The sequence below is a fragment of the Tursiops truncatus genome, chromosome X (assembly GCF_011762595.2).
Source record: "Tursiops truncatus isolate mTurTru1 chromosome X, mTurTru1.mat.Y, whole genome shotgun sequence".
Lineage (NCBI taxonomy): Eukaryota > Metazoa > Chordata > Mammalia > Artiodactyla > Delphinidae > Tursiops > Tursiops truncatus.
In genome coordinates this window covers 28,898,815-28,918,306 of record NC_047055.1, presented here as the reverse complement: position 1 = coordinate 28,918,306, position 19,492 = coordinate 28,898,815, and the positions used below count along the sequence as shown (strand labels likewise).

The 19,492-nt window shown below is 44.2% G+C and overlaps 1 protein-coding gene across 1 annotated transcript in view; it reads right to left on the bottom strand.

The window, feature by feature from the left end:
- The window catches only part of KIAA1210 (KIAA1210 ortholog), a 37,168-nt gene extending 22,278 nt beyond the window's left edge, over window positions 1-14,890 (bottom strand). Inside the window, 3 exon segments of the mRNA XM_073798875.1 lie at window positions 5,794-5,962; window positions 11,895-11,965; window positions 14,832-14,890. Coding sequence (XP_073654976.1) covers window positions 5,794-5,962; window positions 11,895-11,922 — 197 coding nt within the window. The 5' untranslated portion in view covers window positions 11,923-11,965; window positions 14,832-14,890.
- Between the last annotated feature and the right edge of the window lie 4,602 nt (window positions 14,891-19,492).

Sequence of the window (19,492 nt, the reverse complement as noted above, 5' to 3'; positions counted from 1 at the left end):
TGCTTTCTCCCTCGGATCAAGAACAAGACAAGGATGTCTGCTCTCACCACTTCTACTCTGCATTGTACTGGGTTCTAGCCAGGGAAATCAGGTAAGAAAATGAAATAAAGGGCATCCATACTGGACAGGGAGAAGTGAAATTATCTCTAATCACAGATGACATAATCTTGTGTATAAAACTCCTAAGGAACCCATTAAAAACTACTAGAGCTAATCAATGAGTTCAGCAAGGTTGCAGGATACAAGACCAATATATAAAAATTGATTGTATTTCTATATACTTGCAATGAACAATCCAAAAGTGAAATTTAGAAAACACTTCCACTTACAATACCACCAAAAAGAATAAAATATGGATGGACCTAGAGATTATTATGCTAAGTGAAATAAATCAGACAGAGGAAGACAAATACCGTATGATCTCACTTATATGTGGAATCTAAAAAGCAAAACAAAAATCAAGACAAAACAGAAACAGACTTATAGAAACAGAGAGCAAACTAGTGGTTGCCAGAGAGGAGGGGAGGTGGGGGGCTGGGCTCAATAGGTGAAGGGGATTAAGAGATACAAACTCCCAGGTATAAAATAAATGTCACGGGGATGTACTATACAACATAAGGACTATAGTCAATAATACTGTAATAATTTTGTGTGGTGACAGATGGCTACTAAACTTCTCATGGTGATCCTTTCATAATGTATTTGATCGACTCAGTATGTTGCACAGCTGAAACTAACAATATTGTGTGTCAACTATACTTCAATTTAAAATTTTTTATAAAAAAGAATAAAATAGGAATAAATTTAATGAAAGCTGTGTAAAACTTATACTCTGAAAACTATAAAACACTGATGAAAGAAATTAAAGAAGATCTAAATAAATGGAAAGACAGCCTATGTTCACAAATTGGAAGACAATCTTGTCAAGAGGGCAACACTCCACCAATTGATCTACAGGTTTAATGCAATCTCTTTAGAAATCTCAGCTGCCTTAAGTTTTTTTTTGCAGTAATGGACAAGCTGATCTTAAAATTCAAAGCGAAGTGCTAGGGACCACAAATAGCCAAAACAATCTTGAAAACGATGCATAAAGTTGGAGGACTCACACTTGCCAATTTTAAACTCACTACAAAGCTACAGTAATCAAGACAGGGTAGTACGGCATGATAGACATACAGATCAATGAAATAGAAGGGAGATTCCATAAATGAACCCATTAATCTATGGTTAACTGATTTGCAAGAAGGGTGCCAAGACCATTCAATTGGGAAAGAATAGTTTTTTTAATAAATAGTGCTGGGACAACTGGATAGCCGCATGCAAGAGAATGAAGTTAGACCCTTATTTCATACCATATATAAAAATTAACTCCAAATGGGTCAAAGACCGAAATATAAGAGCCAGAACTCTTAGAAGAAATCATAGGGGTGTATCTTCATAACCTGGATTTGGCAATGGAGTCTTAGACATGACACCAAAAACTTAAGCAGCAAAAGGAAAAAAACCAGATAAATAGATTTCATCAAAATTACAACCTTTTGTACTTCAAAAGACAACCCACATAATGGGAGAAAAACTGTATACCTGATAAGGGACTTGTATCTAGAATATACAAGAAACTCTTACAATTCAATAATAAAAATAAAAAAGAATGAAATTTTGCCATTTGCAGCAACATGAATGGACTTGGAGGACATTATGCTAAGTGAAACAAGTCAGACAGAGAAAGACAAGTACTGTATGATAGCACTTATATGTGGAATCTAGAAACTACAACAAACTAGTGAATAAAACAAAAAAAGAAGGAGACTCACAGATATAGAGAACAAGCTAGTGGTTACCAGTGGGAAGAGGGAAGGTGGAAGGGCAATATAGAGGTAAGGGGGGAAAAGGATTACTATGGGATTATATGAAATCATGTGTGTGAAACTTTTGAAAATTGTAAAGCACAATAGAATTTAAAGAATCTTTCATTCAAAAAATAAAAAATAAAAATACAGATAACCTAATTAAAAATGGACAAAGGATCTCAATAAACATTCCTCCAAAGAAGGCATACAAATAGCTAACAAACCCATGAAAAGATGCTCAACGTCATTAGTCAGCAGGGAAATACAAATTCAAACTATAATGAAATGCCACGTCATACCCACTAGAATGGCTAGAAACAAAACTAAGATAACAAGTATTGGCAAGGTTGTAGAGAAATTGGAAACCCCATACACTGCTGGTGGGAATGTAAAAGAATTCAGACACTTTGGAAAACAGTCGTCTGGTGGTTCCTTGAAAAACTAAACATTAACTTACCACGTGACCCAGCAACCTCACTCCTAGGTATAGACCCAAGAGAAATAAAAATATATCTATCCAAAAACTTAGACACATATCTCCACAGCAGCATGCTTCATAATAGCCCAAAGGTGGAAATAACCCAATATATGTCAACTGATGAGTGCATAAAGTGTAATATATCCAGGCAGTGGAATACAATTCAATTTTTAAAGGAATAAAGTACTGATACATGTTACAGCATGAATGACTCTTGAAGACACGCTCAGGGAATCAAGCCAGTCACAAAAGACCATATATTGTATGATTCCATATATATGAAATATCCAGAATAAGCAAATTTACAGAGGCAGAAAGTAGATAAGTGGCCACCTATGACTGGACTGGGGTTAGGCAGGAGTGGAGATTGACTGCTAATGGGTACAGGGGTTCTTTTAGGGAGGGATGAAAATGTTGTTAAAGTAATTTTTAATACTTCAAATACTTTTTTTCCATTTATTACCTTTCTTACCAAATTATACATGTAGGTTGGCATTTTTTTTTTTTTTTAACATCTTTATTGGGGTATAATTGCTTTACAATGGTGTGTTAGTTTCTGCTTTATAACAAAGTGAATCAGTCATACATAAACATATGTTCCCATATGTCTTCCCTCTTGCGTCTCCCTCCCTCCCACCCTCCCCATCCCACCCCTCCAGGCTGTCACAAAGCACCGAGCCAATATCCCTGTGCCATGCAGCTGCTTCCCACTAGCTATCTACCTTACTGCATTTGTTACTGTGTATATGCCCATGACTCTCTCTCGCCCTGTCACAGCTCACCCTTCCCCCTCCCCATAACCTCAAGTCCGTTCTCTAAGAGGTCTGCATCTTTATTCCTGCTTTACCCCTAGGTTCTTCATGACATTTTTTTCTTAAATTCCATATATATGTGTTAGCATACGGTATTTGTCTTTCTCTTTCTGACTTACTTCACTCTGTATGACAGACTCTAGGTCTATCCACCTCATTACAAATAGCTCAATTTCGTTTGTAGGTTGGCATTTTTAAAAAGAATCTGTAAATGGTAACTAGAGTAGCAGCTCAGGCAGTGTAGGGCTAGCACCCACCTTGTCGTTGTTAGCCTGCCTGGCTGAGGGATGAGCACATGGGATATTTGATTGTGACACACTCCGAGGACAATGTGGTGTTCTGGGGATTAAAATGGCACCCACGCTAAGGTGGCTTGTGGGCCAGCAGGGAGGAGAGGAGGCAGATGACTGCCACTTTGTAGTAAAGTCCTACCCACATTTTCCCTAAAACTCTCCTACCCAGGTGGCCCTGGTGGTGAAGGCAAGGTTCTCTGCTTTATGAAAATAGCAGAAAATTAACGTGCCTCCAGAGGAACACAATGGAGTTGTTTCTGATGCAGCACTGGGAGAGCATCTCTACACGTTCGCTCATTACGCACACATACACACTTCCATTCACTGCTTCTCTATGACCTGCTGGCTCAAATCAGGCTTGAGACCAGTGTAGGATCTGTGACTACTCCACCTCCCCTGCTTTGTGCAGAAAAACTGCAAGGAAATCTTAGGCCATAAGTGGGCTTAGAAACTCTGTCATTTCCATGCCGTGCGTCAGCCAGAGTATAACCGTTGCACTGGTTCTCTAGTGTCAAGCCGTCCCTGATCAAAGGATTACATTAGCACCAGCTGTGGTCAGGTCTGTCGGAAACCAAACCTCCTGTCCACTCCCTGGAGGCAAAGAAAACACATCCTAAATCTAAATAAAATCTTGGCCTTAATTAAAGGCAATGAAGTGTAGTACACCAGCACCCACGAAAGAATCAAACAGAGGAATGGGATTTGTCTGTTCTATCAGATACAGCTTAAAACACTCTTGGAAATAGATACTGGACCTATTGTACAGCACAGGAGAGAGCTGGCCATAAGTTTTGTTATGATTGATCGCTTCAATGGATCGCTTCAATGGATCTGATCTCCCTAACTCCCGAGTGATATTCTCCAGGGTTTCTCCCCTAGCAATTAAGCAAGAGGTTCGGGTCAGGGGTGAACTTCAGGCCTCCTAAGGTATATTCTTAATTAATTTACGCTCCTTGCAAAAAAAAAAAAAAAAAAAAAAAGACCAATCTCAGGTCCTTAGAAAAACACCCTTCCTCATGTATGAACTAGTTCATGCACTTACACCCACTCCCTCTCACTCTCCTTTCCTCCCTTCCCCGCCCCAGAGGTGCACATGCACACACCTTCTTAGTCTGGAGAATACATCAGACTAAGTGGACCATTTTGGAGGGAGAGGCACAAGTAAAAAGGGGCAAGGTAGAACTTCAGTAGAGACAGCCCTTGCCAATTTGTAGAGACAAATCAGAATAAACCCAAACTTCCCTCTCCCACCTCACCCTCTGGGTTTTTTTTAGGGCTAGTCTCAGTTTTCCTTAGACCGCTAATGCAATGGTCTATAATGGTATGATTTGTGAGGTATGAGGCAAGCCCCTTTGCAAAACCATCTCCCTTGCTAGTAAAGCTATCTGAAATACCTCACATTCAATGCACTCAGTAAGGTCCTTTTTAAGGAGACCTACGTGCTGTGAGTGGGCAGTATAACATGTTTGCTAACTATCCCATTACCTCCAAGTAAAGCCTTGAGGGAATGGGTAGCAGTACACATGAGCTCTGTAGGGAGTCCAGATAAGTCTGGAATTTAAGGCCAGGGGAACAGACCCAAGTGGAACTCCACAGACAGGAATCCAATTGATCCAGGAAGAGCTGCAGGTACTGGGTGTCCAGATTTTCCACAATAAGATGTGGAAGTTGAGGCTTCAAAGATGAAAATTTGAATAGGAGTGGCAATGTTGGCTGAGAAACAGTCTTACCCATACCTTCTGTGACCAGTTACAGCATTTACCCCAGTCTCCTGGGATGGAGGGAGAAATGAATTTGGGTTCTTTGCTTGCTTGTTTTTTTGTTTTTACGTTAACACAGTGATTTCATCCTTATGCCCCAACCCAGCTAGACGGCTTCACTATCTAAGACTTTAATCACACATTAGGAGATCTGGAGTCTGAGGACTGGGCAAGCAAACCAGCTCAAGCTTCCTAAACGACGGAGGCCATCCTTACCTTATGAAACAGAGTCCTCTGGCTCCTAACTAACGGTAGGCCCCTACATCTCATTGTAGCTGTGACTGCGCAGGTTGCCCTGATCTACCTGCACCCTCTCACGCAGCACTCTTGGGGGAGGGGGTATGCATTTGTCATACTCCATGCAACCCACTGAGCTGTGCAGCCCAGACGGCAAACATGTATATATATGTGTATATATATACACACACACACACACACACACGCATACAGGGAAAGACCTCCAGGCCCAGCTCCCACAGGCAGGGAGGCCAAGAGTCCCTGGGACCAAAGGCCCATTGGAGACTTGGCTGCCAAAGGGGGACCTGGATCTAGCTACCTGCCCCTTGCCCCGCCCCCACTCCCCACCCCACCGGAGCTTACCTAGGCTCGGTTTGTCGACCTTCCCAAACTGGCTTCACGGAAGAGATGTTAGTACTATCGCTGGACAAGTTTGGTTTGAGGTTCCTCTTTCCCTGGGCATCTTCAGGCTCTTTTTTCTTCTTCTTCCCAAAAAATCTCTTGAAGCCTTTAAATTTGGATTTCTCCTTTCCTGGAAGTTAGAATTGAAAGTGAGGCAGAGTGTGATGGTGGAAGGGAAGACAGGAGAGGAAACGGCCTTCGTTGCAGGAATGAGAAGTATGATCCCAGAGGCCCTCCAGGTCTCGGCCCTCATCCCCAGTGCCCACAGCACCATTCATCCGGTTTGTTCTCCTCTTAGTAACTCACTAACAAAGTAGCTGAGTTTCTGGTGAAAGCAGAAGCTCAGATCCCAGCTTGTGGCCTCTGGGCAGCCCCTATTCTGGCTCAACTCACCATGCGTTCACTTGCCACTCAGTTTCAACTATGAACACACACCTCTTTCCTGGCCCTAAGAAGTTCATTCATAGGCAGCAATTCTTGAGCCAACATAAGCACTTGGTACCCCGGTCGCTGGAGTCATGGTGATCCAGTTGGGGAGCGAAGCTTCCACATGTGACAAACTCTTCAGGACCCTTGGAAATCCCTGTGGGAGTTGGTACTGCCCAACCTGTGTGCTGAAAGGATGCAGACCCAAGGAGTGAGTGCAGTGGGGTTGGTGCAGTCAGGGAAGACGTCCTCAAGGAAGGGATTTATGAGCAAGGGAGAGGGCTGGGAACGGGGAAGAAAGGGCTGCTGGGCAAAGAAGCTCCCTGTGCAAAGGACATGACAAAATCACCTACGAAAGAGTTTTGCAAGGGAGGATGTGTGTGAGTGTGTGTGTGTATGTGTGTGTGTGTGTGTGTGTGTGTGTGTGTGTTATGTGCATTGTGTATGTTCTTCAATTATTACTGATTGTTTCAGATTATCTACAGTGCTGATGCCCTCTGCAGCAGTAAGGAATGTGAGCTTTAAATGCTCCTCAGGCTTTGTTTGGGCTTTCTTGAGCTTCCTAGTAAACACATATATCTTTATCAGGGCTCAGTAGAAGAGGGGAAAAGGCAGGGGAGTTTGCACTGCATTCTTCAGAGGCAAGGAACCAACTCTTACTGCTTCGCATGCAATAATTTACCAACTCAGGTGTCTCATTCCAATTTCCAACAGCCTGGCCTCTGGAAGGGCTCTTGTCAGCACAGCAATGCTGCAGCGGCAGTGAAGGGTCCGGCCAAGGGAATTGCCGACAAGGCTGCCATTAGAAAGACTGAGTGGTGTGACGGAACGCACCACCGAAGAGTCAGAAAACTCTGGAATCCCGGGCTTGGCTCTGCTATCGATTAGCTCTGTGACCTCGGGTAAGTCACTCAACCTCTCTGGGGTTCAGCTGGAAAATGAGGGGATCACGCTAATCAGCATCTCCCAGAGTACGTTCAGAGGGATACTCATAGGTCTGTTGCATGAAAAGGGGGTTTGCAGTCTCGTCAATCTGGGAAATGCTGATTAAACAGAGTTTAAGGGTGTGCTTTGCAACAAGACTCTTCTGAAACTTCAGCATGCCTATGTGTATGGTGTAGCGCCAAGAAACGGGGTAACGGTGTTGTCTCTCCAACGCGTGTATGCAGAATGTCTGGCAAAACACACTTTGGGAAATGCTGAAGTAGCGCTCCTTCTAGCGCTGAACGCTATGGCCAGCTTGTGTACTGATTAATCCTAGGCCTGCCTATTCGAAAGGTTTCTAAACTTCAAGGCCCGACTTAAGTCCAGTTTCCCACCATCACTACAATTCATGCTCCTCTCTGTACACCTAAAACTTGACCGTCGGCACCACAAGTTTTGCATCTGAATGTTCTCTAGTCTGCGCATTCATTCATTCACTCACCTATTCAATGAACGTTTATTAAGGTCAAGCACTTACTATGTTTTGGGTATCAGTGAGAAAGAAATAGGATACGGTTCTACGTCTTAGCTACTGTCTCCCACATCTAGGCTGTAGGCGGGGCCTCTTTAGCATCCTCTGTAGCAACTAGCGCAGTGCACAGCACGCTGTGACACTCGAGAGACAACTGAGTCCACTGAGGGGTGCAGAGTACCAACACAGCTTGTCACTTCCCTTAGATTGAGAACACTGGGCAGCGCCATCCTTAAGCATCCTATAATTTATACACTGGCCCTTATTGGGGTTGATATAAATGATAAATAATGTGGTAAACATCTTGGCATAAGATCTGGCATGTAGTAAATGCTAATAAATGTGAGATAAAATTAGGGAATCAATAATTGTCTATTAAGACCAGATTCAATTCTATCTGTAGAATTGATCTTTCAATTCTATCCATCTACTCTATCTATCTAGCGATAAGGGGAAGAACCCCATATCTATAACTCAATAGTGAATTCTAAAATATACATGATTAGAAGCAGAAGCCAGCACGGCTTGGGGCAATACAAGAAGGTGGTAGGCCTGTGTGCTTGGTAATCGTTGCTTAAGTAACTTCAGTTTTGAATGATTTGAGGAATTTCTCATCTACTAGGATGTACCTATACAGATAGGGTCATGGTTAGGATAAACTTGGCAATTCTACCTTGAGATAGACAGAATAAAGAGCAAAGGTACAATAGGAAACATGTTTTCCCAAGCTTCCTTCTTCAATTTTTTAAGGACAAAATTAAACTAATTTCTATGATAATAAATTATTTAAAATGCTATTTGACCTCATAGAACCACTGTGAGGATTCAACGTGAAAGTGCTGAGAAGTATACAGGATGCAGTAGGCTTGGCTCTAAAGTAATCTATATTTTGCTCTCCGGCCTTCTTTCTTAATCTTCCCACCCCCAAAGGATTTCTAAAATCCATGACATAGTGCGATTTTTCTGTAAAATCCTGATTACTATACTATACTAATCACTAGAATCAGTTTTTTGCTGAGATGTATTTACCAACTGGATCTCTGGGGAAAATGCCCTTATTTGTAATGTCTGCCTACTTCTGTGGTGTAAATCCTCCCATCATGGTCAATTTCAAGCTACTAACATGACATTTAGGGAGAGATGTGCACAGCCTCCCAAGCCAGCGTAAGGTAACTCCAACACACCACTAAATAACTCCTGCCCAGTGAGGATGAACTGGGCAGCGTCCCCTCACAAGCGGGAAGGAGCCTTTGCAGGCACTGCCATTTTTCAAACAGAAGGAATGACATTTATCGATTCTTGACAGATGGATCTCCTTCCGGCCTTCTGAAACGAGAACAACTTTCTGCTCAGAGTGTTTGGAAACATAATGATTATTGCCCTTCTTGCTTTGAAATCCCAGAATGGAAGGGAGGAGGGCAAAGCTAGACGATTTGGAGTTGCAAACCTGCTTTTCACAAACCAGCAAAGACAGAGGGACAGAATCAGTAGGTGACACAATCTACAAACACTTAAGAACTGAATAAAAACACTTCTAATAAACTTTTCAGGTTGTAAAACTGAATGTACCAAACATAGTCATTGTATGAGCAAACCAAATTATGCATTAACACATTTTTATGTTCCTAAATTAACCAAATGACTAGTGACTATAGAACTGTAAAAGGTGTTAAAAATTAAGTATGCGTATATTCCAATGTTTCCCCAGTCTTCCGTTTTTTGCTCGGCAGAAACAACTTATTTTCCCACGAGGATTTAAAATACCTTAGCAATGCATGTTTCTTTCAACCTTGGCCACTAGGAGGCAAAGAATGTTTCCTTTCCTCCCTCGGGGGTAGCTCTGGGTACAGTGGTGGTATAGCTTCGTTGGTAGGGAGTTGGGGAGACACCAAGAGGTGGGGTGGGCTGCCCATTGATCTGGGGCAGTGACTTGAAAATTGGACATAACCTTACTAAGCAACCCATTGCCAGACATCCAGCTCAGCTGCAAGAGTCCAAGTCTTCAGCCTGCTCTGGCTTAGGAGAGCTCTCCATCCCCGACAGCACCAGACCCCGTGTATGGAGACCCTGGGAGTGAGATACAAAGGTGGGAACTGTCCACGTGCTATGTTACTTTCGAAACCCTAATGGAATCCGAGACACTTGCCATATATTCACTGGTGTAAATTGGCCTTTCAAACTTTCTTTTGCAAAGGGGTGCCTTTAAATTGCAGCAGCTGGGGCTTCCCTGGTGGCGCAGTGGTTGAGAGTCCGCCTGCCAATGCAGGGGACACGGGTTCGATCCCTGGTCCGGGAAGATCCCACGTGCAACTAAGCCCGTGTGCCACAACTACTGAGCCTGCGCTTTAGAGCCCACTAGCCACAACTACTGAAGCCCGTGCGCCTAGAGCCCGTGCTCCGCAACAAGAGAAGCCACCGCCATGAGAAGCCCGCGCACCACAACGAAGAGTAGCCCCCGCTCGCCGCAACTAGAGAAAGACCGCGTGCAGCAACGAAGACCCAACACAGCCAAAAATAGATAGATAAATAAATAAATAAATTTATTTTTAAAAATATATTGCCAGCAGCTGAGCCCTGTGTGGGCTGGTTTCCAAAGTTGCTGAAAGTGTAAAGGGTGGATAGACCTAGACAGCAGGTTTGGGTCAAAACCCACATTTGTATCCAGCAATGTCTATGGAGGTCACCTATACACTGGGTAACTTATGCCACCACAAGGCACAGCAGTGGTGGTCAGTGAGCTGACTGCTGTTTGGACTTCTGTAACAAAGCCATTGACTTCTCTGTCCAAGCCCAAGGACTACATATCCCCAAACAGGCAGTAGCTTTCAACATCCTCATCCACCGAGGGCCTGCAGGGCATCACAGACCAGAAAACTAGCCCATGGAAGCAGTCCTCTCCCGTTCCCCCAGACAAGAACACGCTTAAATCCAATGAAGAGATCATTGCTTTGGGTTGTGTATTTGCTTATTTACCACGCACACAGGCAGCCCTTCTGGGTTGCACTTGAGCTTTCAAAATGCACCGCGCATAACGGTGACCTTGTTCTCTTGTGTTGCTGCTTGGAAAGAAGACTCTTCTAACCAGCCTTTCTTCCCTTCAACCTCCAACAGCACCTTATTCTCTGGCTGGCAATGACTAATACTAAGCATGTACCCAAATGCTGGGTCTCTGTGAGAAAAACATCTTGGGAACAGAGAAAGGGCATTTCCTTACCTCCACCCTTTATCAGGATGCAGCGCAATGACACCTTTTTCTCTAGGCACCTGTCTAGCTCATATCCAGAAAGATAGATCAGTTCATTTGGCAGTTGGGGTTGCCTTGGTGAGGAGGCCTATCATTCATTCATTTATTCATTCATTCACTACAAACTTTTGAGTGGCTAATCAGTCTCTCTGAGACCCAATACTGAACAATGGTGACACAGATGAAGAGCCTCCAGGAAGCCACAAGAAGGTTCCCCTCTCTCTGTCCTTCCAGACCAAGTCTTCTGCACCACACTAAGAAAACTCAGCAAACATTGAAGAACAACCCAGTGAACTGTTAAATTCAGTTCTGCCTTTAAAGGCAATGGCTCATCTTATGTCTTATGGTTCCTCCCCTTCCCCCCACCTTTTTCCAGTGTCAGTAAAGCGTATCATTGTTTAGTGACCTTTGCCTCTCTATTACCCCACTCATGGTCTCCTATCATTCACAGGTGGCACCATAATTTATGCAATGGATAGGTTTTGCAAAAGAAATTTTTGTAAATTGATTCCCATTTAGCAGAAGCCTATGGTGGCTTCTTTGTTACTATCCCCCCTTGACTCCTCAAATTACAAATTTATCTGTTGGTTAAGTCTGGATTCCTATCTACAGCAAAACCTCAGTTGAATCTCTCAGATCCTGGCCTGCTCTGATTTTTTTTTTTCTGATTAAGCAGAAATTCTTCTCATGCCTTAGTAAATGGAACCTGCTAACCATCCCCAAAGAAGATTGCAGGGCCTAGACAAAACTCTTTTGACTATCAGAGTTTGAGATGAAAGAGAAGAGATTAGAAGATGGAAAACTAAATATGGACTGAGTCTAGTGTCATTAGAAATTTGATATGAACTTGTTTTCTGTGACTTGATTCTTTTTCTAGGGGTTAAACACATTAAACAAATCTAGTTCTAGTTACCAAGATTTTATTGGGTTACTTACCCTCATCACTGGACTCCAGAACTTCCATACTGCCAGAAATTTCACTTAGTGATTCAGCTATAGTTCAATCACTAAAATAAAATATAGAGGAAAAAACAAAAAATCATTTACTATCTAGGATATAATACAATCATTCTACCCTACTCCTTATCCTCCAGTTAGATTCTTAAACTATGCAAGAAAAGATATACAAAGGAAATTGCCATTAGAGAGAATTATTCTTCCTTAAAAAAGATAATGGGGCTTCCCTGGTGACGCAGTGGTTGGGAGTCCGCCTGCCGATGCAGGGGACACGGGTTCGTGGCCCGGTCCAGGAAGATCCCACATGCCGCAGAGTGGCTGGGCCCGTGAGCCATTGCCACTGAGCCTGCACGTCCGGAGCCTGTGCTCCGCAACGGGAGAGGCCACAACAGTGAGAGGTCCACGTACCGCCAAAAAAAAAAAAAAAAAAAAAAAAAGACAATGATTCCACATATATGAAATGTCCAGGATAGGCAGACACATAGACACAGAAAGTGTCTTGCTTAGGGCTAGAGGGACGAGGGTGTTTTTTTTGAGTGATAGAGTACAGGGTTTCTTTTTGAGGTGATGACAATGTTCTAAAATTAATTGTGGTGATGGTTGCACAAATCTTTGAATATATTAAAAAGCATTGACTTGTACACTTTAAATGGGTGAATTGTATAATATGTGAATTATAGCTCAATAAAGCTGTTACCAAAATATAAAAGGCAAATGTACAAAACCTGATCTATTGCTTTGTGTTGGGGCCCATTACATTTGGAGGTCTGTTACTATTCATGGGTGTGCCCAGGCAGACAAAATTGTATAGATAAGCCATAAAGAAAAAAACTGAGATGGCTGACTACATAAAACCTTTTAACTTTTGGCCAAAAAGAGTAAAGAGTTTACAGAAGAATAACAAACTAGGAAGCAATACTTACAACAAATATAGATAAAGGTGCCAATTTTCTAAATTTGTCAAGAGTGCATATAAACCAATAAATGACAACCAACTGGATATAAAATGGGGCAAAGGATACAACAGGAAGTTTACAGAAAAAGAAATACATAAAGAAAAGTTCAGTCCTACTCATAATTAAAGAAATGTAAATCAAAGTATCAAGTTAACATTTTTACCTATCAGATTGTCCAAAAGTTTTAATTTTGATGATATTCCATGCTGACAAGGATGAGAAAAGTGGACACACTCATACATTATGAAGTGTAAATTGCTCTCTGAAGAACAATTTCACAGTATCAAAAGTTAAAAATACACATACCTTTTGATCCAGTAGCATCACCACTAGAACTTCACCCTGTAGCTATACTCACACTTGTACACAAAAATATATATGCAAGAATGTTTATCACAGCATTGTTTTAAGCAGTCCAAAGTGGGAAACAACCAAAGTGACCATCGAAAGGATAATCCTCCCATGACTCTGATTCTATATCACGGGAGAATTATCTGTCCCTGGGCTCCTTTCCACTAGTGCAGATAATCAATTGAGAGCCTACTGTACATTTTCAGTCTAGCCTTCTAGCCAGGGAAGCATGTCAGTTGATAATCAAACCTTTATAAATCAATGCTGACATTTTTGATGGGAGTTTGTGGGTGGAGGGGAGGGGGGATCTGATCAGCAGACCCAGAGAAAAGAGCAAGAATGCCGCGGAGAGGCAAGCAGAGACTGCCCTCCTCACAGCTCGCCTTGGGGTCTCGATGTGTCTGACTCAAGTACCATCAGGTTGGATTAAGTAGATTCTGGAGCCCCCCTCCCTACACTGGATCTGTCCTGCTCCCAGAAACAGTCAAGCTGCCATTGCTGTTTCATGGATGGGCTCCAGGCCCATCGTGTGCTGCCCTCTAGCCGTTAAGTCCCTGATACTTCTCTGGAGCTAGAGAGGGGTGACCACAGGCTCTGAGGTTAAGGTGAATTTGAGAGGTCACCCACTGAGAGTGACTGAGGCCTTTGGAAAGCAAAAGCTTCCAAACCACAGGGAGAGCTGACAGGGTCCTGGTGTCAAGATGGCTTGAGACCCTCTCACTGAGAAGTCCTAAGGTTCCCCACACTGTACGTTCATTCTCCCTGCAATGAGGAATAAACCTAGCTTGTTCAACACCAGGTGTGTTGCAGGTGGGCTTTGGCTGAAAGGTATCGACACTTTATCCAAGTCACTCAAACTCTGAGCCAATATCATAATTCTACCTGAAGATGACAACCCCAGGCCCACACAATGCTCACTAATTACCACACACACATATACACACACATACACAAGTTCCATCTGGAGATCTGGACAGAGCAGAGGGGTAGGGAAATTCAGAAGGCCCTCAGAAATTCAGCGGGAGAACAGGAGAATTCCTTGGGCCAGGAGCAATTCACATCACTGGCGAGTCCCTGGGCCATCTTAATAAACATGGCGGCACCCCAGCCCCTGCCACTAAGAAACGCTTCTTAGACACTGGGGAAATAAACTACCTCTGAGCTTTAGAGAAGCCCATGGAAAAGAAGCCCATTTTCCAAAATGCCAGGCCACAGCAGGCTAACGTTGCCCCTGACCCACCACTGTCAGGGGCAGAAGAAGAAAGGGGAATGATAACCAAAGAGAAAAATATGAAAGACAAAGGGAGAACAAAGAAAGAGGGCATCATGGCGGCATCTGCATCCCTGGAGCGCTAATAGAATCATTGGATCTAACTAACTTTTGAGTTTAAACTGTCTCAAATTCTTTCTGGCATACTTACCTTGTATCCCCGACTGCAGGCCCTGAGGACAGTAGAACCGTCAGCTGAGCTACCTCCTCTTCCAAACAAAGCAACAACCACAACAAAACATATAAACCTCCCCTTGATTCGAAATCCTCTTCCTGTTACCACCCATTTCTCTGCCTCCCTTTAAAGCCAAACTCTGAAAGGTTATCTATACTTACTACCTTTATGTCTTCACTTCTTATTCTTTTGCACTCTCTCCAACAGGCCTTCCAAATCCAACTGCTTCCAAACCGCTCCACTAAAACTGCTCTCGTTCAATCCACCCATCTGTTACTTGACCTCCCAGCAGCATGTGACACTCCCTCTTTTTTGAATAATGTTATCACTTGCCTTTCTGAACATCACACTCCCTTCATTTTCCTCCTACCTCACTGGCTGTTTCTTCTCAACCTCCCTTGCTGTATCTTTCTCCTTTCCCTGTTTCTGAAATGTTGTAGCACCCGAGAGCTCTACCCTTGGCCCTTTTCTTTATCTACAGTCATTTCCTAGACCAGCGCCATTAAATAGAAATGTTAACGTGAACCACAATTGCAAGCCACATAGGTAATTTTAAATTTTCTAGTAGCCACGTTCAAAAGAGCAAAAAGAAACAGGTGAAGTTACTTTTAATAATATATTTTACTTAGGTCAGTAGAACCAAAATATTATCATTTCAACATGTAATCATTATAAAAAATAGTATCAATGAGATATTCTATGTTCTTTTTATCATACTAAGCCTTTGAAATCTGGTTTGTATTTTTCACGTATAGCACATTTCTATTCGGACTTAGCCACGTTTCAACTGCTCGGTAGTCACATGGGTCTAGGGACTACCATATTCTAGATGATCTCATTCACACCTTATGAATACTATCTAGACACTGAACTCCAAAATTTCTATGTCTAGACTGGATCTCATCCCTGAACTCCATATTCCTATAGCCAACTGTCTATCCAACATCTCCACCTAACAGTGCATATCGGCCGATTGGGTCCCCTCACACTCACTCCTCCTGGGTTTTATGTGCTCTGGCCCCATGCCCACGTCCCCCCGACTGACCACCCATCCTGCTACCCTCCCACTTTCTCCCTGTGCTCCAGCCTCACTGGCCTTCTTGCTAATCCCCAACACAGCCAGTCCCTTTCAATCTCAGGGTCTTTGCATTTGCTGCTCCCCCTGCCCAGAGGGCTCTTTCCCCAGCTAGCTGCATGGCTGCCTCTTTTATAGCATTCAAGTCAGCTCAAAGGGTCCCTCCCAGAGAGGATCTCCATGATCATCCTAGTTAAAGCATCTAGTCTCTCTCCATCACATTATCCTTTACTAACATCTTCGTAGCACTCATCGATGTCTGAAATTATATTCTATATTAATTTAGTAACAGTCTCTTATCTGTCTCCTCTACTAGAATGTAAATTCCATTAGGGCAGGGGCCTTGTCCATTTTGTTCATCACTGGATCCCCCATCACCTGGAATGGTACCTGGTACATCTGTCAGGCACCTGCTAAATGTTTGTTCAATGAATGCGTACATTCAGCGAAAGAAGGAGAAGTAACGTAAGAACCATCTTTGTGGTCAGAAATTTTTGAGAAGTCGAGGAAAGGAAAGGACGCAAAGGAAGACTTGTCGTGGGGGGGCGGGAAGCTCCTTCCTTGCCAGCTTAGCAGGCCCTGCCTTCCCTCCCAGCAAGGTGGGCGCCTCTTGTCCTTGTCACAGAGAGCATACTCCCGGGTGTCCCGGACACAAGACTCCTGTGTGTGGAGCCCCACTCAGCTGGGCGAGGCCCAGATCCTCCTAGAGGAGGTTTCAGGAAGAGATACCACCACTGGCAAAACTTCTTTCCATTTACCCCAGGCTGACTTATTAACCAGAGCTCTGCTTCCCCAGTATCTCCTCACAGAGGACAAAAGACTGTATTTCTTTCATGTGTCTCATGGCTAATATAAGTTTAAAGTGAATTGGTTCCTTAATTATACCAGGGCTCTTTAATAGCGGCCTCGGCACTGCCTCCAGGCTGGTCTCTATTTTTATTTATGATATTTAGCAAAATGTCACCTCAGTGGTATCTCAAAAAAAAAGTCACAACGCTCTCTCTAAAATACCAATCTGACCATGAGCTTAGACTAGTTCACCGACATCCTGCTGCCTGCAGGACAAAAGCCAAGTTCTTCACAAAGTTCTCAGCGATCGGGCGCTCCCTGCCCCCCTCCCTTCTCCAGCAGTCCAACCCCATTCCCACCCTCATGGTTTGGTCTCCCAGAATCACCAGTCATTCCCTAAATACACCACGTTCTTTTGCATTCTCTGTGCTCTGCACAGGCTGTTCACTTAGCCCGGAACCTCGCCTCCCTCAGCTCTACAACCTTGAAATCCTACACATTCTTCAAAATCCAGCTCAAAGGTTACCAGCCTTGCCTCACGCTCTCGCCCCTTGTACGTGCCCCTGTCATAGCTGATATCCCCTTGAAGACAAGGACCCCATTTCACGTATCTGGAGACCCCCAGCACCTAGCACGACACCAGGCATGTGGAAGGTTCTCACTGTGCATTTTTATGGATGGATGAATGCAGGAGTTGGGGGAGGCATGCAGTGACAAATAGGCATCAGTGGGGAAATGACCCCCTTGTTTAAACATACAGGGACAACCTAAGACACACTTGCAGCAAAAGACCCCTCTGCATGAAGTCCCATGAAAAAGCTGGCAAGCTGTGTAAGGAAAGAGGAAATAATGTACGTTTTTATCCAGTGAAGGATGAGGGGCCTCCAGAACCACTTCCAAAGAGGATAAAGTCCTGTAATAATGGTCATCAGGGAGTCTGGCCCAGCCGAGATATAAAGCTGCATTATCAGTCACTATGTAAATGCTTGCCTGCTCTCTCTAGGCCAACCTCAGGGGCTTAAGCCCCAGAACTGCCTTTTCCTTCTCAAACTGACTGAAGGACTGAACAAGGGCTCTAGGGGGGGAAAAAAAAGCGAGAAAAACAAGGAAAAAGGCCTGTCTTCCAAGGTTATTGAAATGTTTTAACCACAGCGTGGTTCAGATTCAAGGATTCAGAAGACTTTGCTTGACAGATTTTCTGCCTTCCCAGAGTGGGGAATGCTAATGAGGAGCAGCTGGCCTCATTTTTTAAAAAAACAATCTGATAGGATGAAATGTTTTTCATAGAGTCTGTGGTAGGCAGATGGCCCCCAAGGTTGTTGCCTCCCTGGTCTGTATGCCCTGTACATCCCCTCCCCTTGAGTGTGGGCGGGCCTGGCCTAAACAGGTGAGCTCTTTGAAAAGAGGGTGTAGAGGTCAGACACAGAAGTCAGAGAGATTGAGAGCTGCAGCAGACACGCTCCTGTAGGCCTTGAAGGAACGAAGTACCGTGCTGTGGAGAGGACCAAGTGGCAGAGAATGGCAGTGGCTGACAGCAACCCTTGGTTGACAGCTATCAAGAAAGTAGGGACCTCGGGCTTCCCTGGTGGCGCAGTGGTTAAGAATCCGCCTGCCAATGCGGGGGACACGGGTTCGAGCCCTGGTCCGGGAAGATCCCACATGCCGCGGAGCAACTAAGCCCGTGCGCCACAGCTACTGAGCCTATGCTCTAGAGCCCGCGAGCCACAACTACTGACCTCGCATGCCACAACTACTGAAGCCTGTGCGCCTAGAGCCCGTGCTCCACAACAAGAGAAGCCACTGCAATGAGAAGCCCGCGCACCGCAACGAAGAGTAGCCCCCACTCGCCACAACTAGAGAAAGTCCGCGCGCAGCAACAAAGACCCAACGCAGCCAAAAGTAAAATAAATAAATTTAAAAAAAGAAAGTAGGGGCCTCAAAGAAACTGTATTCTGCCAATAACCAGTCAGTTTCGAAGATAACCCTGAACCTCAGATGAGCCCTCAGCCCTGGCTCATCCACTGATTGCAGCCTTGTGAGGTCCTGTGCAGAGGACCCGCTAAACCATGCCTAGTCCCTTGACACATGGAAACTGAGAGATAGTGAATTTGTGTGGTAAGACACTCAAATTTTTGTCATCTGTTACACAGCAATGAATAGGAATAGAATATGAATGCAAGCCCTATGGGCCCCAGCTCTAATTGAGAATGAAGCAAAAAGTGGGGCAGGTTTGGAGCTATGTAAGCTGCAACGCAGAACTTGGTAAGAGGCCCATGAGGGGACTGTTTGCAACCCTTCCCCAACCCATCCCGCCACAAACACTTCTTTATGAAGAACATAAGTTGCCACTCTCTCAAGTGGGTTATCGGCTGAGCAGGTTGGATAGACCTTGCCAAAATGTTAGAACAAACTAACCCCCTGAAGGCTCACCTTGTGTGACATGGCTTTCCCGACCTTCAAGAGAATGTCTCCAACTCCTTTCAAATACGGCTATACTCTGTTCCCCCAACCAGGTGTGTGTGTTGTGTATCCACCAATCAGTGGATGAAGAACCTTGGAGCTGATCATTCCGAGGCATGACCCAGGGAGGGGGAGGGGAAGAACCCAGCTACTTCTAGAGGAAGTGTCTTTTGCGGGGATGCCAACTCATTGAGGAACCTGGGCTCCACCTGAAATGAAAGTATGAGAAAGGGCCCCCTTTCCCCTTACTAGTTGTAAAATAAGCTAACCTCTAGCAGAGCGTGATCACTCCCCCTTCTTCTTTTCCTTGTGTGGGGTTGGCGGGAGGACACCAGAGATTCACCCAGTTCTTGAAATGCAGTCCTCGGACTCCACGATGGAGACGGCTGCCCCTCAGATCACACAATGAGCTCCAGAACTCCCACCCCTCAAGCCACCAGTAATCAGAATGGCTCTGACGTGGACAGTCACCCCACTGACTGGCAGCATTCACTCGGGGTG